The 23336-nt window shown below is 42.6% G+C and overlaps 1 protein-coding gene across 5 annotated transcripts in view; it reads right to left on the reverse strand.

Moving 5' to 3' along the window:
• Positions 1–23336, reverse strand: part of cpxm2 (carboxypeptidase X (M14 family), member 2) — a 177437-nt gene that overhangs the window by 59442 nt on the left and 94659 nt on the right. For 4 of the 5 annotated variants that reach the window (XM_067244759.1, XM_067244758.1, XM_067244763.1 and 1 more), the window contains 6 exons: positions 12335–12419; positions 10584–10734; positions 10276–10364; positions 4056–4179; positions 3748–3944; positions 3064–3243 (listed from right to left, as the gene is read on the reverse strand). In XM_067244759.1, coding sequence (XP_067100860.1) covers positions 3064–3243; positions 3748–3944; positions 4056–4179; positions 10276–10364; positions 10584–10734; positions 12335–12419 — 826 coding nt within the window. The remainder of the gene's footprint in view (positions 1–3063; positions 3244–3747; positions 3945–4055; positions 4180–10275; positions 10365–10583; positions 10735–12334; positions 12420–23336) is intronic. The other variant, XM_067244761.1, reaches the window with a different exon arrangement.

Here is a 23336-nt window from a genome sequence, read left to right on the forward strand (position 1 = left end):
AATTGCTGCCTGGGCGTTGAATGGGAAGATGAGAGACGCTGCTTAGGCCCTCTCTCTCTGAGCAAGTTATCCAGCCGTATGGCCAGCGCGATGAGCTGGTCAAGAGTGAGGTCATCGTCTCTGCAGGCCAGCTCAACTTTAAGGTCCTCCCTTAATCCCTGTCGGAAAACCACCAACAACGAGCCCTCGTTCCACCCGGTGCTGGCTGCGACATTCCGAAAAGACAACGCGTATTCCGCAGCCGTCTTGTCTCCCTGCCGTAGTTTCAGCAAACGTTCGCCGGTCCCCTGGCCCTCCATTGGGTGATTAAACACTTCCCGAAACCGTTCCGTGAACAGGGCATAGTCATCTGTCTCCGGACCCTGTTCTTCCCATACAGCCGTTGCCCACTCAAGCGCTTTGCCAGTCAGTAAAGAAACGAGGAAAGCCACCCTTGCTGTCTCGGAACGAGACTGACCGGAGTCCTGTGAGAGGTATAACGCGCATTGCAGGAGGAAACCTCTACATCCCTCCGTTGAGCCGCCATATCTCTCCGGTAGAGCTATTCGGTTCTCCCTTTGTAAGGGTGGCGCCGGCCGTTCCTCCTCAAGAAATCCTGTGTCGGGCTGCGCTGGTGTATCGAGTTGCTGGAGCAGCGTCCCCATAGCTGTGTTCAGCTGGTTAATCTGTTCCTGCTGTTGACCTAACAGCTGTCCTTGTGACCTGATAGCATGGCCCATGTCGAGATCCTTGGCTTCATCCATCCTTTTTGGTGGAGTCTTCTGTGGTAATGCAGGTAAGGAGTCAGTGTCTTTGGGATGAAAGAGCACAAGGTCTTTACTTGAGAATAAACAAGGTTTCACAAAAACAAAGGTCAGGAAACAAAGGTCAAACACCACATGACCATAACATGAAACAAGAATAAGACTCCACAATGAAGTCGGAAACATCTCGGCTTATATAGCCATCCTAATTAGTCCCAACATAAAACAGGTGCGTATTAGAATTCCGGTGACGCAGACCGTCGCACCGTCGCCATGCGCTCCGTGACAATAACATTATCGTGGCCTGGCATGTGACGTGCTGTGAGGATGAAGTTGTGATTAACGGAGAGCCATGTGATGCGTCTCATGAATGACATGATGAGTGGGCAGTTAGAGTGCCCCTTGTTTATGATGCTCACCACAGCCTGAACACAGCTATACGCTTACGACGCCACGACTGGCCCCACAGGTAACAAGTGACCACGACGGGGTAAATTTCATACAGGGCGGAAGAGGCACCAGGCGCAGCGAAGTCGTGGGGCCAAGGGCTGGCAAACCACTGCTCCTGATAGAACCCCCCAAAACCAACGGACGGCACAGCGTCCGTGAAAAAACGCAGAGAGTCCGAAGACCGCACCACGTCGTCATAAAAGAACAACACGCCATGCCAGCCCTCGAGCAACTGCAACCAGAACGATAAGTCGGACCGGCAACCATCGTCCAAGCAAACTGGATCGAGCAAGCCAGACACGGAGGACACCAGAACGAGCAACCGGGAGATGAACGAGTATGCGCGTGATTCCCCGGGGAATCACGCGCATGGCGAAATTGAAATGCCCGAGGAGAGACAGCAGCTGCCGCTTAGTCATAGCTGAAGACGCCACGAGCGACCGGGCCATGCCGCATGCGCGATCGAGCTTCTCAACCAGCAGGGAAGCCTTCATCTCTACCGTGTCCAGCGTGATGCCCAGAAACTCGAGGCAAATGGCCGGCCCGAGAGTTTTCTCGTCAGAAGGGGAATGCCCAGTCCGCAGAACAGGTTTTTCAACAGCAGCAGGGAAGCGCCGGACGCATCGGATGGAGGATCTACCAAGAGAAAGTCGTCTAATAGGTGGAACAACGCGGGGACCCGGACCTGATTTAACAAGATGCAACAAAGGGCCTCGGAAACCCGGTTGAAGATGGAGGGGCTGCTCCTGCTCCCGAATGCTAGGCACACGGCGAAATAAACCGATTCTCCCATTTCATCCCAAGCAAGTGCCACTGGGACGGGTGAACGGGGACGATCTTGAACGCGTCAGTGATGTCTGCTTTGGAAAGCCAGGCACCGGGCCCCGCCAGCTTTATCAGCTTGATGGCGTGGTCCACGGTGGCATAGTGAAGCGAGAAAGACTCGAGGGGAATGAGCCCGTTAACCGGACCGGAGCGCGGAGCAGACAGGTCCAGGATGAGACGTTTCTTACCGGAATACTTCCGCGTAGTGACGCCGAGGGGACTTCTACGAAACAGTGGAAACGGGGACGAGTCGAACGGGCCTATCACATAGCGCTTACTGCACTCTCTGGCCAGCAGCTGTCCGACGGCCGGCTCCCACAGCACTGACTGAAGATGACAATGGAAATGAAACCCCCACCCTGAACCCTTGAGTCAGCCCAGTGAGCAGATGATCGACGAACACGGAATCGGGATGGGAAGAGAGTTCGAAAGCCAGTGCAGAAACATTTATTGGAGTGGATGGGTGCTCGGCCGTTAGTTTGGACCACTACGACGCCCTCGCTGAGGGCGGCCCCGACGTGGGCACACTGACCACGGATGGGCTTCCTGACAGCCGCTGCAAACATGAAGGAAATTACAATTGCCATAGGAGCACACACTCTCATTGAAATTGTTACAGATGACCCTCCTGGAATGCTCCTTGTCAATGAAATAACGAACTCCCATGAGGGAATAACATACACCTGGCCATGGAACAGCTGAGCAGCCAATTGTCCAATTACTTTTGGTCCCTTAAAAAGGGGGGGGCCACATATAAAATGTGTTGTAATTCCTACACCGTTCACCTGATTTGGATGTAAATACCCTGAAATTAAAGCTGAAAGTCTGCACTTAAAGCACATCTTGATTGTTTCATTTCAAATCCATTGTGGTGGTATACAGAGCCAAAATGATGAAAATTGTGTCAATGTCCAAATATTTATGGACCTAACTGTATATGGCTGGGGTTTAAATTAGCTCCAAAGCACTGAGTCATAAACAAACCCCATAGAGAACAGCTCACTTGGCCAGCCCCCTCAAAAACAAAGTTTGAGTTTGGACTGACCGTTGCGTTTTTGGACTGGTACCAATCCGGGATGGGCACCTGATGGTTAAACATTTTCCGGGGGATCCACTTCCTGGCCTCCGCCTCCCAGAGGATGGAGTTGAGGTCAGGGAAGTTGTGGTGGATGTCTATGCCATCTTGGGTCCATCGTCCCAGGGACCAGCCGCTCAGTTCAGAACCCTACGAGATAACGACAGAGACAGATACACACAGTGGTATTATGAGGGAGATGGACCGATACATACTGTGTACCACATGCATACAAACACAGACACACATGACACAAATTATTTTCTATAATTCATTGTGGATATATGAGTCATAATTGTCCCTGATTTGTCAGTTTTTCACAAACTAAGATCTGAAACTCATGTTGAATTTCACGATCTTTGATCATATAAAAAAACATTAATATTCAGATTTTATGAAATTCTAGGGCACAACTTCCGAGAACCGTATATGAATTATCCTCAATAACACTGAACACTTTTAGACTAGATATAAATATGTACATGCAGACCTTAAACGGCTGCTTTGGTTCAAAAGGGATAAAACATACATAAAACAACACTTTACTTTGACAGATCTTTTTAGGAAGGGGGGGGGGTGCTATTGGCCTTAGGGGTCAATAGATGCTAGGGAGGGGTAACTGTCTGCAGCGAGGATGGCAGGGGGCAGACCTACCACTTCAAAGGCTTTCTCATAGCCATCAGGATTGACGGATGGCAACAGGTGGATCCTGGTCTCATCCACCAGGTGCCGTATCCGTGGGTTACCGGACAGGTACTCCTGACATATAAACTGCATGAGCAGCAGCAGTAGCTCACGACCCAGCACCTCATTACCATGGGAACCGGTCGTGTAGCGGAACTCTGGTTCACCTGGGGGAGGGGAGAGGGGAAGAGGGCGGGGAGCTAGTAGACCTGCAGTGTCTATGGTTTTTAACAACATGCAAGAGTGGATTATTGTCATGGTAAAGATTATTTTCTAACCGAGTTCGTGCTCTCCGGGGTTGTCAGAGATCTCAAATGCATAGAGCTTGAGGCCATTTTGGCTCTTGCCAATGTTGTAGATCCGGGTGATGTTGGGGCACATTTCATTCACCAACTTCATGAGCTGCAGAGGAGAGAGCACAAGACATGTTCCATTATCTTATTTACATGTAGTAACAGTTACCACCGGCTTACTAGCTACCCCAAGCCTCAAATACTTTCTCTTTCCCACTCCTTGGACTGGTCACATCCCTTACCCTTCAAACTTCAACAGAGCACTTTCCTTACTTTTGGCACTTTAAATAGATTGGATATTTCACATAAGACACAGGAGGGTTTACATGGGTTTTATAATTGTATATAATAATTAGTGGTGGGCATAGATAATTTTTTTTAAATCTAGATTAATCTCACTGTAATATTGGCGTTAATCTAGATTAATCTAGATTAAAATGGCTCATTTGAATTCCGCCGAAGTCATTCAGAATATGTGTGCTACCCAAATAATGACTAATAGTAAGTATTTGAGAACGGGTTTCTCAAGCCAGGTGGCGCATTAGACCAGGAGCTCATCTCCTGTTTCCAAAATGCATCACAAACTGCTTGAGAAAGCTGTTCTATTATGATAATTGGAGATGAAAATAAATTATGTTCAATAAGATGTACTTGTGTTTATTAGCTGTTTATTAGATTAGTTAGCTTGGCTGATAGAGCTGTGCTGACGGGCTTGCCTCGGTTGCACTCAAACATCGTAGTTTGACAAAGACTCTTCCCCTGCGCTACATCAGTGCTTGGCCCGGCATCTTCCGCCTTAGCTAAGGGATGCTTTGCGTTTAGGTGGTATTTGAGACTGGAAGAACTCCTACAGTAGCCTAAACTAATTACGCATAGCACAAGGTGCAAACAACCTTAGTCTTGTCGAGGTTTCCATTGGGAAGCGTCTGAAAAATACATTTTCCCTGAAGCAAACCAGGCGGCTTCATAGCTGCATCCATGTTAGCACGTCACGTTCGATGTGATAATTTCATACACAAGGCAAACACACAGGTTCGAAGACTCGTTCTCGCCCCCTACAGTGCAATTCGGCTAGGTATACATCCGCGCTAAAATATCAAGGTGAAAGTCATCATAGCTTGCGTAGTATAGACCCAGCTCCCAACCCAACTTTGAGAATAGATTAACGGCGATGTTTTTATTATCGCCGATAAGATTTGCAGCGCGTTAACGCCGATAACGGCCCACCACTAATAACAATATAATTTAGGCTGTGGGGACACTGTGGTCAGGAGTTGGAACATGAACTCCTATGTAACTGTACTTTTACAAGTGGGATGTGACCCAAAACAATACACTCCTTGATCAAAATGAACAGACTGTCATTTTAAGTACAGTTTCAGTCTACTTCCTTTATGATATGTAATTTTAAGTAGATTATGAGCCAATCCATTGTTTTACATACAAATGTGTCCCTTACTTGATGTATGCACTTCTTAGATTATAGCAGGTAGGGAAAGAGCTGCAATACCCCTAGGCCAAAAGTTAATAAAACACAATTTCATGTTGTTACATAAAGTACACAATGTTGTGCACAAACCCAGGCAGTGACCAATAAAAACAGGATACGGTGTAATTTACTTCCTAAATTACTTTTCAATCAGAGTGGCTGTAATGCAGAGAGGTTGAACTAATTATATTACTTGAGCTTGTACAACAGCTGGTGTACTATGTTGTGACAACGCAGAACCCATCACGCATATGCACAGGACAAGAGTGATCAACAGAGCAGGAAGGAACTACCATGACAAGATGTAAAAAATGGGAAAATCATTATTAAAATCACAAGAGAGTGAGGGTTTTTTAATTGGGGTATTGTTGAACCTTCATTTTACCTAGGACATCCTTAAACAAACATCTTTTTTTTCCTAAACAGTTTTTTTGCGCATAACATGTGCACTTGAAGGGTGAAGGCTCTTGTCTCCCATGCATGTTCCTGATGTTCTCGAAGGTAATAAACAATGAGTGCAATCTTCCCAGACTAAACTCCATGTTCTACACACATACAGCACCTAGAAAAAAATATTATTCTATCTTTGGAGATGAGAGCTCATATAAACGAGGCCTGCAACACATTTTCTGCCAATTGGAGTTGTGGGAGGATCACACTCATCCGAGTGAGAGGGGATCCTGGCAGACAGGCTGACTAGCTAACATGACATCATTCTCTGATCGACTGTGTGATGGCTGTAATGAGGATCTTAAGCCGTCCTCGCGGCATGAAACACACAAATTGGAGAGCACATGCTTCTATTAATTTTGATAATGATCACTAGGTTTTCCCATCATGAAGCTCTATTTCACAGTGATGACAGCAGTCCGGGGGAGACACTTGACAAACTGCCAGCCAACTAGCCAGCCAGCAGCTGCAACTGTATGACATGGGATTAGTCGATTGAGTTGCTTGTATTATTATTTACGTTCCGTTGCATGGTTTAGGCTCAAGTTAAGTTTTTGTGGTGAAAAGTGAAGCTAGCGGTGGCTAATTTGCTAGCCACAGTCACTGACGTTACTAACGTCACGAAAACACGCGTGACTACCTGTAGCACAACATTCGTTTCGCGTCTGTTAACTTGGGGGATAGCTAGGCTAACTATAGCTTTACTGCAAGGCACCTGCAGAAACGCCACAAGCAAAGAGGCCAGGGTGATAACTATTTACTAATTTTACTTTGTGATGTGAAACACAATTGTGAAATGTAATGTACAATATTAGCTGATATTATTAAGGAAGTAGGCCCACATCTACTTTCGGAAACGGTAGTCTACTATTTCACTGAAGCATTAGCATGACATTAGCCTCTGTTGCCCGGGCAACACATACTACAGTGGTCTATGATGCATCTGTTTTCAATCGTTAAAATAAACATTCCTCACAAATACATTTTCGTTGTAGGATTTATTATGACATTACATTACAAGTAAACGATTTGTTGGTGAAATTATCATTACCTGTGGTTTCAAACCAGTGTTGCTCACTGCAATGCTGTAGCCTACGCAAGACACACTACAAAAACATCTACACAGCTGTTTAGGAAGTCAAACGGCGACAGAACATGTTCGGCACTCCCCTTACTCAAAAGTCTTTCAATAGGGGAAAGTATCTGACTACTAACCTGAACTTCATTGCCACAGCCTAAACTTTGTCAATCTGTTCATGAAAATAATGAATTTCAGCCTAAACCGTACAACGGAACGTTAAATCCAATTCAACCAACGCAATCGCTACCAAGACGAACACAGCAGTAGTCTAGTACTGTACTGTAGTAGTACAATTTACCGGGGCAGCTTCTCCACACAGGGCTATATCGCATTTTGCGTTGTTACTGACAATGATCGCTACCAGTGAGCTTTTTATGAATGAGCGATTTTCCACTAAATAAATGTGAAGCTTATTTACGTTTTTGAGAGTTTGCGTTCACATATCAGTCTTCCTCTATCACCTGATTCGTCACAAATTCACAAACATATTACTGGCGATTTTCAAGTCGGATCGCATATTTGCTGCGGCGAATATGAAAGTATGAAAGTATAGGCTACGTGCGCACTACATTAGATCCATTCACGACAAAATAAATGGAGACAAAATAAAACATTTGCAGGCTCGCATGAAGTGGGATTCGATCGCACTAGAGCAAAAACACGTATTACACCAAAGTACATTGCTTTACACTGCAAGCTAATCTAGCTCATAAAAGATCAGCCAAATCGTCATGTATTTATTAACTACGTTGGCCTTCAGGAAAAATCTTGTTTTGGCTTCTTCTAAACAACTGGTTCCCATAGACACTACCCGAATGTAGGCTACTAATCACGTATTTGGGGTTGTTTCGAGGCAATAGCCGTATTTTCCACGACATCACAGCTCCTTCTGGCACCACATATTAAAAATTCATACTAAGAACTTCGCTGCTAACCCAGACAATACGATCAAAATAGCCTACGCTAACCCTTTGAAACACAACATGTGTCTATTTTTTTCCTGAGCGATTTTGTGTATGGCTGAGTATTTCTTCGCTGTATATTTTGAAATCAATTCATTTCATAGTTGAATATGTAGCGAGCACTACATTACAGCCATTCGCCACAACAAAGTAAATGGAAGCTAAGAAAATAAAAGATTCGACTGGGATTCGATCCCACGAGCAAAAATACAGCCATCATTGATGGCCTTTGCATTACACCACGTGCTATTGAAGTATACAAGAGTTTTAATGATTCAGTTACAAATTGATTAACTACGAAGGACTTCAGGCAACATTTTGTTTTGGTTTCTTCTGAAACAACTTGTTACCGTTGACACTACCCAAATGTAGGCTACTAAACACGTATTTGAGCATCCAGGTAACTTTGTGAGGTTTCTATGATAGGCCTACATTCATTTGTATTTTGTTTCTAACAAACACACAACACATGTATTGCCATCATATTTAATTTATTATGTGAAGCACTACACATGCAGTGTTCGCATTTAAGCTGATATTGGCCGGGTTTCCCAGATTCGTTAAGAAGCTCTTAACGCTAAGAGCTTCTTAGGAGCATTCTAAGAGCGTTCTAGAGCGTTCTTAGAACGCTTTTAAGAAGCTATTAGCGTTAAGAGCTTCTTAACGAATCTGGGAAACCCGGCCATTGTCAGCGACGATCTTACTTTGCAATATGTGGTGTCATTACGGGGCTGTGATATCTTGGTAAATATGGCTATTGCCTCGAGACAATCCCAAATACGTGTTTAGTAGCCTACCTTCGGGTAGTGTCTACAGTAGTTATTTCAGAAGAACCAAAACAACATGTTGCCTGAAGGCCAACGTAGTTAATAAATCCGTGACTGAATCACCAAGATTTCCATGTGCTTCAGTAGCTTGAGGTGTAATGCACTGGACTACAATGATGGATGTGTTTTTGCTCGTGGGATCGAATCCCACTCGAATATTTAATTTTTCTTAACTTCCATTTATTATGGCGTGAATGGCTGTAATGTAGTGCTCACTACATTTGTTCAGAATATAAAATTATGAAATGAATTGATTTCAAAAGATATAGCGAAGAAACACTCAGCCATACACGAAATCGCATAGGGAACGAATAGACCCATGTTGTGTTTCAAAGGGTTACGCGTAGGCTATTTTGATTGTATTTTCTGGGTTAGCAGCGACGTTCTTAGTATGAATTTTTAATATGTGGTGTCAGAAGGAGCTGTGATGTTGTAGAAAATACGGCTACAGCCTCGAAACAACCCCAAATACTTGATTAGTAGCCTACATTCGGGTAGTGTCTATGGGAACCAGTTGTTTTAGAAGAAGCCAAAACAAGATGTTTCCTGAAGGCCAACGTAGTTAATAAATACGTAACGATTTAGCCAATCTTGAATGAGCTAGATTAGCTTGCAGTGTAAAGCAATGTACTTTGGAGTAATACGTGTTTTTGCTCTAGTGCGATTGAATCCCACTTCATGCGAGCCTGCAAATGTTTTATTTTGTCTCCATTTATTTTGTCGTGAATGGATCTAATGTAGTGCGCACGTAGCCTATACTTTCATACTTTCATATTCGCCGCAGCAAATTTGCGATCCGACTTGAAAATCGCCAGTAATATGTTTGTGAATTTGTGACGAATCAGGTGATAGAGGAAGACTGATATGTGAACGCACAGCTGGGGAACCAGTTAGCGTGGAAATCAGTTGGGCGACAACACCGGTAACGTCGTAGAATAATCTTCAAAGGGGGTTCTTTATTAATGAATGAATGCAATGAGTAGGCTAAATGCCTGAAAATATCACGATAAGGGAAAAATTTAAAAGAACGTTTAAATCATAGAGATTAGGTCAATTTTTACACCAGTCTGCCAAATGTATTCGTTTTGATTCAACGATGAGGCTGCCTCTTGCAGGGGAAATGAGAAGACATCTATTTCATTCTACACTTCACTCGTATTTTCAGTTGTAAATGAGCAGAAAAAAAGCTTTTAAATCTATGTAATCTGTATAAATTATAAGTATGCATTTTTATATAAAATATACAGAAATATCAGTTGTAAAAATGTCATTCAAAAACGGACCCCTGTGCAACCGACGCAAGCAAGCACACCCTACAATTTCCCCAGAAATTTTACCCTCTCTAGTTAACTTTGATTCTTTTCTTAAGGCACAAGCCTGTTTCAAGTCAACTTACATGCCTCATGTCTTTGTAGCTGTGATGTTTGAAGTCCAAATTGTCTGTTGTTGTCACTTCATTCCTTCTGTGGTAGTAGTTATTGGGATCTGCAGAGAAATTTACTATTTAGGTGTCAGGTTATGAAACATGATACATAAAGAATTCTTACAGGGAACCTACAAGTTACATAATATTATTTGCATCTAGTACCATACTGTACATATCAACATTGTTAATGACGGATTAAAAGACTTATCAGCTATGACCTCAAGGGGGCGTTATAACAAGTATAAAGTATAGAACTTCAACCTTCAATTGTGCCATACCTGGCATGGGGCAGCCAAGGATCTCAGCCCGCATACAGATGCTGCCACTGTTGAACCAGGAGCGAGGGTTGATTCTAATGTAGCGTGCCACCACGGGCACAGGGAACATGTTCAATACTGGGATCTCCTTCTCTTTGTTCCCTATAAATATCTACTGAGGCAAGCACAGGCCACAATGCACAAGGAACTGTGAATCAAGACATAGATATCCACAATAGGGCTGCTCTGAGGAAATGTGTATTATAATTAAGGGTACTCCGATTGATCGTTCGCCGATCATTTTCGGCCTACAATCATTTTAAATACTCAGATCGGTACCAACTATAAAGGTCGATTTTCTTTTGGTGCACTTTATTGCCCATGGTCTTTTATCTCCTACAAAAAAAAGTGAAACTATATTTTGACTATGGCCTTTTATGTTGCAGATTTTATAGTCTAAAGTTAAAATGTATAAAGACTCTGTTTATTCTGTTTTTGTAATTTATTATTCAGCAGGATAGTTACATTAGTTCATTTATAAGCGGTTATCAATAACCCAGTATAGGCTGCTATAGTTTATGTTGCGTCTCTAAAAAGCGTCTCTAAGAAAGAGATTGGAATATGTTAAACATGTTTCCTGCCACTAAATAAACAGTTGTTTCATGATATTTTATCATATCTTCATTGTTATACTTAATATCCATTGTTGTTAAGAATAGTTAAATGGATTAATGCTACATGATAAATAGAAAGCTTCAAATTCTCACTAACTCATAGCAGAAGTGTCTCTGCTATGAGTTAGTGCAAACCGCTAACTTGATATTACTCGGTGTAGAATGATGGTATTTTGGTGAAATGGTAGCTATGTGCTAGAAGTAGCCTAGTTGGAGAGCTCACTGTCTGCTGTTTCTGGTGTCCATTTTTACTCCTGTCTTACAGCTCAGGGGAACAAGCTTTATTTATATGCATCTGTATGTTTCACTCATTGAACAAATAAATTATCTGGGTCGTAGGTACAGGCGGCGCCTTCCAGCGAGGGGGCGGAGCTTCAGCTCCTTCAGGCGACACGCCCCCCCAGTCTCAAGCAGAGACGACTGCTGATTTTCTCACAATTTCAAAGCCTAATTTAACATACTTGTCTGTGTTTTTTTCATTCAAATTTGGATGGGTAGTTACAACACATTCTTCTGTGATGTGATGAACTTAAAACTCATTTTCAATTCCACTTTACAGGATCTTTAAATAATGTAAAAACTTACTTAATGTAAAAAAATACATCCACTTTGGAAAATACATCGGTTATCCCCACAATGGAACACTTGAGGGTAAACCCTGCTTGAAATCTCAATACCATGGAGAGGAAACAATAGTGAACTTCTAGTATTTTAAGTATTTCATTTTTCTTTCTCCACTGTAAACAAAGCTAAGTGTCCAGACAGACAGTTGCACTGCCAGTCTGAAAATTAGGCTTGATGAGCTTACCATCTGTCAGAGAATCATACATTTGACTATTGTCTCCAAGCTCATCTGGCTGGCTAATAAGCACTCAACAAATCATCTCAATTAATTGCTTTCAAACAACAGATTTGCCATCATGAAAACATAAAAATACATTGAAAACAACATATGAAAACACCTTGAAATCAGGGTAAAACAAAGTTGTGGCTAGAATTTCAGTCCTCATTGCCATTTTTTTTGGGGGGGGGAATTGATTACTATGGTGAGACAAAGGAATTGCTCTTTTGATCTCCTTTCCTTTGTGGATTACTCACCAGTTCTTCTGAGCCATTTTTCAGAGTCACCCAGGTGTGACTGTCATTGCTCACCAGGATTTTGTATGATGTCACCCAGTCGCTCCTGTATAAAGAGAGTGAGAGAAAAGGCAAAGTAGGTCTGTGGGTTGAAAAAAGGGAAAAACGTTTTCATGCTCCACCACCTCAACTGACAGAGGGGACAGTTGTAGCTGATTTGACCTGGGGAAATATCCAGACATGAAGATTTTTCATGTTGAGTTGAGAGTTGCATCTAGCTCAGAACAACTGTAAAGAATTCATAGCTAAGGGTTCATCTTTGACTGTTTTACTTATTACTTATACAGTGTCTGAGCTTGGGACCACCTAAACTGATTTATTTATTTTTGGTCACTGGTCACACATGGTTCATAGGCGTAATCCCGGGGGGGACACGACCCGCCCATCCTGGGAAAATTTTGATTTGTCCCCCCCAATAAATCCCTGTAAACATACGGAAATTTAAATAATATCAATAATATACATTTAACATATTACAATGTAGGCTATGTGTCACAGCAATACTTTTGGGGTGGCTGTGGCTCAGGGGGTTGAGAGGGTTGTCTGTTAATCCCCGACTCCTCCTAGGTCATGTGCCGAAGTATCCTTGAGCAAGTCTCTGAACCTCAAGTTGCTCCCATTGGGCAGGCCGGCGCCTTGCAGGGTAGCTCGCTGCCGTCGGTATGTGTGAGTGAGAGTATGAATGGGTGAATGAGAGGCAAACATTGTAAAGCGCTTTGAGTGCCGCTAAGGTAGAAAAGCACTATATAAATGCAGTCCATTTACCATTTTTGTGTCCCCCTCAGGAATTGCTCTTGAGAAAATGTCATATAATTGTCCCCCCCAAAATTGATAGCATATTTTCGCCACTGACATGGTTCTGCCTAGTTCTCTATACAGTTAAAATGAGACATAGACCTACTGTATGAAAAGAGAATTCCACTAGTGCCACAATCAGACCAGGATTCCGCTCTTGTCTAAGGCTGTCAATTGGGTATCGCAACAAGGTTTTATATTTTCCATGCCACATGCATTCCATACATCTCGGAAGTACCTTTTATTTATATATATATATATAACACTTTAGTGGCGCGGCGGCCCTGCACATGGTGGTGATTGACAGGGGAGTGGGATTACGCCTTGTATCCTGATTGAGGCCCAGGTAATCATGGGGAGGGGTTTAGCCTTTTGAACTCCCAGATGGTGGAAAGATGGGGGAACATCAGAGTTTGTTGTGGGAGGATGTAACCATAGATGCCGACCGGTTGTCTCCTGGGTTTCTGTTTCCCATCTGCGTTGTTTCCCCACTGCTGCCTGTCCACCTTTCCTTTGGGAAACGCCGTGCTTAATATAGATATATAAACTGATCGAATCCACCACCCGCGAACGAGCTGTTCGCCGAACTGAACGGCGGCTTAAGTTGTCCCGGAGACCGGGGTAGGAGTCTACTGTGGAAGAAATTGCGATTTCCGGTGTGCTTACATTATTCACTAATCAATATAACTAGTCATTGGATACTAGTTAGTATGTTCTCATGTAAGCTTGCTATTAATAAGAGTAGATTGTGTCTATGTGTCAGGGTTAATAGATGTTCGTGATCAGGAGAAAGTACTGGGTAAACGTCCTTTGTCATGACTACAAGGAGAGCGCCAACTATGATCTCTCTAGTCTGAGTGGTAATGTGTTGGGAGCTGTGAATCTCTTCCTCTGAGACTGTTGTAACGTCATTACTGCCTGACTGTCACTATCTATGTTTACATTCCTGTGCCCTATAAAAGATGGTCCTCCGGCTTTCAGAGCTGAGAGAGACATGATTGAGACCTAAGCCTGGTGTTGTGTGGTCATCTATTGTCAGAGGTCTGGTTTTCTCTCCCAATCTGCAGATTGATAATACTTGAAAAAAAATAATCCAGAACTCAACTGAACTTAGTCACTCCGTTTATGAAGAGACGGACAAAACACTTTCTTCATCACTACCTGGCTGGGTGTGAGTTTTCCTGCTTCTCCTTCCCAGTTTCACCTGTCGGGGCCCGCCGCTGGTTAGCCATAGCATCGGTGACAGTCTGCTAATATCCTCCTAGACAACGACTACCGTAACAATAGCAATTGTTTCAATTTCATTGAATGTTGCATCACTCATGTCTACTGTATGCAATTGGCTGAGCACATGATTCTTTCAAATAACAAAATGTGCAACTAACAAGAGCAAAGCTTTGGATGAGTTGCTGAGACAGTGACTTTCAGATCCTTGAGCACTACAATACAATCGTAAAAAATCCAGTGCTTTACCTTGTGAAATGTTGTATTCTGCACAATATTGCCATGCCAATATTGCTTATGTGGAATGAATGACCTTGAATATGTTAAAGGAGACACTGATGGGCTGTAGGCAACGTGATGGAGAACAAACAGAAACACAGCACGTATATTTAGGGACTATCTGACAAAATGCCAATGCTGTTTCCTACTGCGGAAGTGAATGCCTATAGATGTCATTGTCAGAAAACGCCGTCGGAGGGGTGGGGGTTAGGTAGTGTATTGCATTGCGGCACCATGACCACCCAGGAGGATAATTATCGTGCATCTGGCAACACTGAGAAGGAGGTCGACCAGAGAAACACAGATATCCGACGAGGCAAAATCCCGGACGATTTTGGAATCCCTGCCGGACGCATTTTGTAGGTCTCGAAAAGAGGACATGTCCGGGTAAAAGAGGACTTCTGGTCACCCTATGTTACAGTGATTCTGCAACCATTTTTTATAAACTAAAAACCTTTCTACACGCCTAGCGAGCTTGCGTCGCTCATTTTGGTCGGAGTTTACTTGCCACCGGGTCCTGAGGTTAAAGAGGCCCAACGCATGCTCGCCGACCAGATGCGGAGCGAGAAAATCCGGATTCCCTGGTAATCGTACTCGGCGACTTTACAGTTTTTCTCAGTTGCTAAAACACAATTTATGAAACCTTGCTCCATTTTCTGAAAACAATAAACACAAAACCTCATCTTCAACCAGTATTTACAAAACCTCTGACCTCAAAACAGTTTTACCTGTGCTCAAAATCAAACACTGCTCTCATATCATAAACAAAGTGATCAAAATGATATACTGTATAAAGAATTCAGTAAACAATACACCAAAAAATTTCAAACACATTGTTCAAAACAGTTCTCAGGGAGAAGTTTTTTACCTAAAATTTGTTTTCATATTTATCCGTCATTGTCTTTTCATGAACTAAATCAATTTTGAGTGGTTGTGTTTAATTAATGACATGTTTTCTCTATTTGTATTTGATTGTTGCCACTTGTGTTTACCAGTATGGATGGCACGTGGATTAGAGTGCAGAATGAGAATTTGTTTTAGGTTTTGCTGAAAAGTCTAAGTGAGATCTGCAAATTGTGTTTTACCATGTGAAATGGTTTAAGGTATTGACAACAGAAGTTGGCCCCCATATCATTCAAAATATTAAAATAGCACTGCTGTTCGTTTGTGCTGGTTTGTGCCGTAAAAATTATCGTTTGTGCTATTAAGGGTTTTGAGTCATTCAAAATTACATTTTCTGGTCTGTGACGTCAATCAGCTCCCTGTCAATGTCGAAATCTCATAAAAATGGTCTCTATCGTTTGTGCTGGTTTGTGCTGTCAAAAGAAATATTTGTGCTACTATGGTTTTTACATTTTTACAAATTAGTAATTTTCTGGTCTCAATAATTGGCCTCGATACATGTGTATGTTGTGTGAGGGTAGGTAAAGAACTTTAACAAACGGAGAAGCTTCAGGTAATGTTTTTTTGGTTTTAAGCAATTCAAAAATTACTTCATGTTTTTAAAGGGAGGGAACAGCCTGACATAATATCTCCCAAACTGGAGAAAATGAGGGAAGCTGGTAATGTGTCCAACAGAATTGGTATGCTTCTCTTCACCAGTACTGTCTTACTGTGTCTATGGATCACTATAAGAAACCGTTTTTGTCTTGTAGACTATGGCATCAGCACACTCCTGGGAGCAGAGTGGATATTGAAAAACACATGAAAAGAGGGGCCTGAGGAGAGAGTTATGGCTTCAGGGGCCTGAGGAGAGAGTTCCGGTTTAGAGGGGCCTGGAGAGGGATCGCTGCTATTTGACCCTATTGGAAAGATACGGTAGCTAAATGAGTTCAGGCAACTGAGAACTTTGAAAAACTGTAACAAAGGTAATCTCAGCCACGAACTCCCCAAATACAGACAATTCATCAAATGCCCTACCAGAGAAGGGAACACTCTGGATCACTGCTACACTACAGTCAGTAGAGCCTACCATGCCGAGCAGCACTGGGACACTGACCACCCCATGGTCCACATGATTCCTGCATACAGGAAGAATCTAAAGCTTTACTGACTGGGATATGTTCACGGCTGCTACCAATAGTCTGGATGAACTCACAGAGGCTGTGACGTCGTACATCAGCTTCTGTGAGGACTGCTGTATTCCAACACGCACTAGGGTGAACTTCAACAACGACGAGCCCTGGTTCTCAGCAAAGCTCAGAAGGTTGAGGTTGGAGAAGGAGCAAGCGTTTAGGAGTGGGGATAGAGACAGATTCAAGGAGTCGAAGAACAGGCTTAGCAAGGCGGTGAGAGGGGCTAAAACACCAGTCCTCTGCTAACGACATTGTTTCTGTCTGGAGAGGGCTCAGGCAGATTACCAACTACAAGCCCAGAGCCCCCCACACCACTAATGACTCCCACCTGGCCAACAACCTGAACAGGTTCTACTGCAGATTTGAAAGACAATTGGACTCTCCTGAACTACCCCTTCCCACCCAAGAGGCTCCCCCCCACCACAGAGACGGCTCTCTCCATTTAGGAGGGAGAAGTTAACAGACTTTTCAAGAAGCAAAACCCCCGCAAAGCAGCTGTGCCGGATTCAAGAACTGCGCTGACCAGCTGTCTCCGGTGTTCACCAACATCTTCAACACCTCCCTGGAGACATTCCATGTACCAGCCAGTCTCAAGTCCTCCACCATCATCCCTGTGCCCAAAAAGCCAAGGCCAACAGGACTTAACCCTGTAGTGCCATTTGCATCATATTTGATACATGAGTTTCAGAGACCTCTGCGTCATTATCATGAGCTATACTATCCTGAAAAACCTATTGGCTTACGATCCTATACAAGTCTTCTGCCATCTGGTGGATTTTCAATGCACTGCAAGCAGTAGCAGGCATTTAAATACCCTTTCCAAAATGGCCGCCGTCACAAAGTGACTTGTTCATTTTCGGCAGGGACATTGTTGCTAATTTTGAAAAAGTTATGGTAAGAATAAAATGTATAGACCAATTATTGGTTTGTAAACATTCGGGGTGGGCGCGCAAAATAGTGGCAGAAAACCGGGAAATGATAGCCTTTATAACGGCTAGAGGATTACATGGATAATACAAATAGTTAGATTTAAAAAGACCAAAAAGTTCGAGGAGGACAGCCTTTAAGAGAGAAAACGAATTCCCATTGATCTGTTACGTCAGAACTGGTGGCCAAGCCGCGAAGCGGCGAAGCCACCTCAAGTGTTTCTACCTTTTCTTATTATTAACATTCCTCCGTAAGGAGGAAACCTATTGTTATTGTTAGTTTTATTATTATGATTCCTCCGTAAGGAGGAAACCTATTGTTATTGTTAGTTTTATTATTATTATTATGATTCCCCTGTAAGGAGGAAACCTATTGTTATTGTTAGTTTTATTAGGGTTCCTCCGGTAGGAGAACCCTATTGTTATTGGTGGTATTATTAGGGTTCCTCTGGTAGGAGAACCCTATTGTTATTGGTGGTATTATTAGGATTCCTCCGTAAGGAGGAAACCTATTGTTATTGTTAGTTTTATTATTATTATTCTAGTTCCATGGGAGTCAATGGCAGCCCCTAGAACCCTTGGATAACTTTTTGTGAAATTTGGCACATTCATTATGGACAGTTCCTTCTATACCTACACCAAGTTTCATGTATCCCATTAGACCACTCTAGCGCCACCAATGGGTCAAAGTTGGACTTGTGTTTAAACACGCAACTTTTGAACCGTATCACTGATTTTTTTGAGGTACCATTGGATTCCCTGGATCAAGACGAGTTCAACGCACCCTACGACGTCAATTTCCGGTTATATAGATTTTCCGCTATTTCCGGTTGTATCAAAAATCTTTGAAAGCCTACTCCTACAATTTTTGTCATATCTTCTTCAAAATGACCAGAGATGATCTTCAGACCAAGCCTCACAAATCTTTGAGATATCAACACGTAACTTGGTATGTCACAAGGAAGACACTACAACATGTTACCATGTGCAAAGGCAACTTCATACCTCTAAAAATGATTGATATAAAGCAAATCGAATTTATCGCTAACGCTAAAATAATGCTTTACACATCCGCCGGCCAAAAACTGATACTCTGATCCAATCACAAGTTCATATGAAGACTCTTGAGAATGTTTAGTATACAAATCTGAGAAAACGTTGACTGTAAGATGAAAAGTCGATGTTTAGTGAATATTTGAAACATGCATGCTTGGCTAATTGCTCCCCTCGCGTGCTCCAAATTCTCACACACTCAGGCTCAGTCTTCCCTTGACACACACATGCTTTCTTGAAAATGCGTGCTGACCAAGCCCCCACCCTCGTTTTTTAGCCCCTGTTTCATTTCGCTTCCAATCGCAGCTCGCCTTTACGAATATAAATTCTTTTTCGGCGGCCATTGTTGTTTTCAACAGGAATCGTGTGATAGCCGTGTTGGAGGCAGCCACTTTCGGTAAGTCCTATTTGTACACATTTTAAGCTAGAAATAATGATTGGGTTTGTGAAAGTACACTACTCATGAATTATGGTGAACGTTTTAGCACTTTTATACCTTTTAGATCGTGATTCTGAAGTGGAGGAAAACCGAACTCGAAAAGTAGCTACTGTAGCTCTAGCTTTTTTCCTCTGTGCTTTTAATTAGTGAGTCATTTTGCATCTCGACGAATTGTTCATCAAAAAGGTCGAGGAGAGCAGCCTTTAGGAGAAAAAGTAATTCCCCACAGACCTGACGGCTCATAATTTTGATTTGGGGCGTGAAAGTCTTTGTAATAAGCCTATGCGTCAGGGAGACCGCATAGGCGCTTAGGCGGCAGCCATTCCTTGGGCGCGTCATGTTCATAAGTTCAACCTTTTTACAGTTACGTCTAAACGAAAAAGGTCGAGGAGGCAAGCCTTTAGGAGATGTGGGAATTGTGCTTTTAGCCACATTCTCCGATTATTTTTGTGATTTGTGGACTTGCAATTGGAGTTATACTGCGTCCCGGGGGTACATTGTTTTGACGTTAGCCTCAGCGTCAGGATCGGCTCGCCCACTGGCAGTGTGTAAACAATTTTGTATTTCACTCAATTCTACTCCAAAAACGTCAGGGAGGACTTCTTTTTGTAGACAAGGGCCTGCTAAAGATAGCCAGTATATCTGATTTTTCAAGGCGAGCTTGTTTCATTCGTCATATGCCCTGAGAAAGCGACCTACGTTAGCCAGGCTAGTTTTGCCAATTTCAGTAAGTCAGGCTATTTAAAGGTCTCTGACAGTCAGAATCACTGTTTACAGGCAAAGGTCGAGCTGGGGCCCGTTCTCCGTACGTCACTAACTCAGTTAGCTGGATTTGATTGTTGACGATTTGTCATTATCTTGGATTGTTAGGTTCTTCGAAGCTCATCCTGGACTTGCTGTCATAGCAACAGGTCCGTAAGCTTAAACCTGCTAGGGAGCAGGTTTATTTTATGTAAACACGAATAGATTGAGGCTTTACAAGCAGAGGTGATACAGGAAGTCTGTCACAGACATGTCTTGTCCGTTTTTACTACAGGAACCTGTTGCAGAAGGTGCAAGAATAATTAGCAGAATTTAACATGAAACCGAATGAATTGCTCATTGCGTGATAGATAGGCTCCTTAAGCACAGCGCGATATGCTAGCCTATACTTTTTGAGGGTGTCATTTACATAATACATTTGTTGAAACCACATCATATGACATTAAACATGATAAATGAAAATATGAAAGTATGAAAATAAAAACAACATAGGCCTAGCTTACTGTAATAAGCGATAAAACACGTCACTCCTCTACATTTAATTTGGTCTGCTACTTTTTGCCAGCCCTCTTTCTTGGATTTTGCAGACTTTGAGGTGTTCCCTGGCGTTCTGATAAAATCTTCAAATTCGGAGTAACCTTCGAGCAAGCTGTTGCTCTGTTGGCTGTTGCGGAAAAAACAGGGCGCTCATTTTGGCCACGGTGAGCAGCCATAGACTTATGTGAGCAGCCAATAGCAGCGTTGCTGTTCAAGGTTTCTACTATCAATACATACCCCCTTTTAGACCAACGTATAACTCAATCCAGCTATACTAATCATAAACAACAAGTGTGTTCGAAGAACCGAATTAGCCAGATCATGATAAGCAAGATGATGTCATCTTGGATGTGTCATTTGATCTCGGATGTAATAAGCGACGTACGGAGAACGGGCCCCTGGTCTTTTGTCAGATGTGTATATATTGACCAGTTTAGAGGTAAATACTCTTGCCAGAGCCTGGAATCTAACCCGTGTTTTGAGTGACTTTGCATGGGACATTTGACAACCTCAAGAAAAGGCTCTTGTCTTCATTTGCAATGCACCTAGACCATAAGGGGCAATGCTGGGGCCACTTGTAATGTTAGAAAGGCCAGTTACATTAAACATTATTGCTGTCATATACCATGTAACTTTGATTAAACGCTGCAGCGTTTATTACACAATGATCATTTGTGGTGCAGCGTTTATTCGAGGGTGGCGTTTATTCAAGGGCAACGTTTAATTAGTAAGAGAGATTCAGTGAATTGTAGCTGCAGTGCGGCCATAGACAAACACAGAATAGACAAGGAGGTCAAACAAAAGCCCAGTGTAAAATGTATGCCGCGCGTGTGTCTACTTTGTGTACACATCTGAAGCAGCATGCCGAAACATTCTTACACTTTAGCTTTTAAACAGAAAGCTGTGCAGAAAGCACTCACCACCATCAACAGATCTGTAGCACGCAAACTTGGTGTTGATGAAATGCACATTCAGGAATGGTTAAGTCAGCTACCTCGCTATATTGTACACAATATGTTTAACTATATCTATAGGGCTGAATGCAACTGAAAAATATGTGGTTCGGGAACGACGTGTGCGGTAGTTGGTTGCAAACACTCGAGAAAGCACCTGAACGAGTGGTTAGATAGAGTGCTACGACCACCAGTTTTAAAACCTAGAATCGCCTCTAGCCTGTTACAGTTATACTACAGTAGTATGGTTATTGTTTGTAGGCTATTCACATTTTGTTGGTGTTCCTTTGTAGTGGATTTAATAATTATACATTGATATGTGGATATAATAATTCAAACCTTTCAAAGTGCCAATACACACATCTGTAAAAGCCCGGCATGAGGTGTGTAGCCAACCGGTGCTTGTTTAAAGCAGTCATAACCGGGTTCATAGGAAGAATAGATAGATAAGTAGGCACTTCAGGCAGTGACAAGCCACTTTAATAAGGATAACAGTGTACTGCCTGTCTTGTCCTTCTGAAGTTGTTAATAGGCTGAACATCAACATGTAACATCAATAGCCTAGAAATTCCAAACGAATTAGCTTTCAATGTTATGTATACCTAGGCTACTTGGACCGTGTCCTGGCAATAAATAAAGAACATTATGCTACATGTTTTGCCAGGATAACTGGCAAGACCATTGAATGTTCATGATGTTCCTGTGTGTTTATTCCTTTGACTGGGTACAACAACGCGATCAGTCAACCGACTATAAATGTTTTTAATGCCGGGCTACGAATTTATAGAACAACTTCTGTCTGATACGTGTGGCATCCTTTAGCCAAATAATTAGCCTACATTTTGCTGAGAGATTGAAGAGCTGCACAACAAATGTTCTAATGAATCACCGACTAAAGTCATCTTCTGACATTGCCTTTCTCGATGTTAAAAGCTACAAAATGATGGACTGGCAAAAGCTTTATAACTATAAATCTACTCTAAAATGTACTTAAAAGTATGGCGACGACGTTGGCAACTTATCCAGTAGTAAATGTCAAACGACAAGTATGTCAAAGTAGTAGAACCGTGATCCCAAGCTAGCATCAACATCGCTGTGTTTACACCGGCAGACGCTTTGCAAACCACTTCCGGCGGAAATGAAATGCATTTGTGTAGAGTTATGGCGGCCCCCTGGGATTTGGCGCGTAAACTTGTCTATAGATGGGGTCTTGTTGATGCGCACGCAGCTTCAAGGCAGAAAGACGCGTTCCATTTCACTTTTACTGTACCTACACCTTTAATGTTCCCGCCATCCCCCCATTTCTGAATAAAGTTCGACTGATCTGATTTGTTGATTTCTGTTGCTATGAAAACCAGTTTAGCCAAGCTAAGCTAACCCTAACATTGTTTTTAGCTAGCTTGCATTACCATTCAATTGCTAACAAAACATTAGTAAAAATAGCTTGCTAATCGGGCAGAACTAGAGACTCTGAGATAGTGATGGGCATTCCGGCTCTTTTTCGTGAGCCGGCTCGTATGGCTCAGCTCACTAAAAAGAGCCGGCTCTTTTGGCTCCCGAACGGCTCATTAAAAAATACATGTTTTAACTATGAATTTGACTATGATAGGTGTGAAAACAATTTGAATTAAATTATGAAATGAAATCATACTCGACCGTAACCACATATCTTAAAAAATGCATTGATTTGTCATGGCTCTCCTCCGAGTTTTGACTACTCTCTGACTGTGTGAGTTGGCTCGGCCCTCCCTCATGCAGGATTGACAGGAACAGAATGTGAGGATGATCGTGTGCGCCTTTAAGCCTACAAGTATTTTTTTGTTGTTCTTTGAATTAGTAAATTATTTTAAATACAATTAAAATTCATTATTTCATAATCATTTAGTTTTTATAGGCTGTATTAATCTATTAAAAATAGAG

Source organism: Osmerus mordax, chromosome 10 (genome assembly GCF_038355195.1).
Source record: "Osmerus mordax isolate fOsmMor3 chromosome 10, fOsmMor3.pri, whole genome shotgun sequence".
NCBI classification, from domain to species: Eukaryota; Metazoa; Chordata; class Actinopteri; order Osmeriformes; family Osmeridae; genus Osmerus; species Osmerus mordax.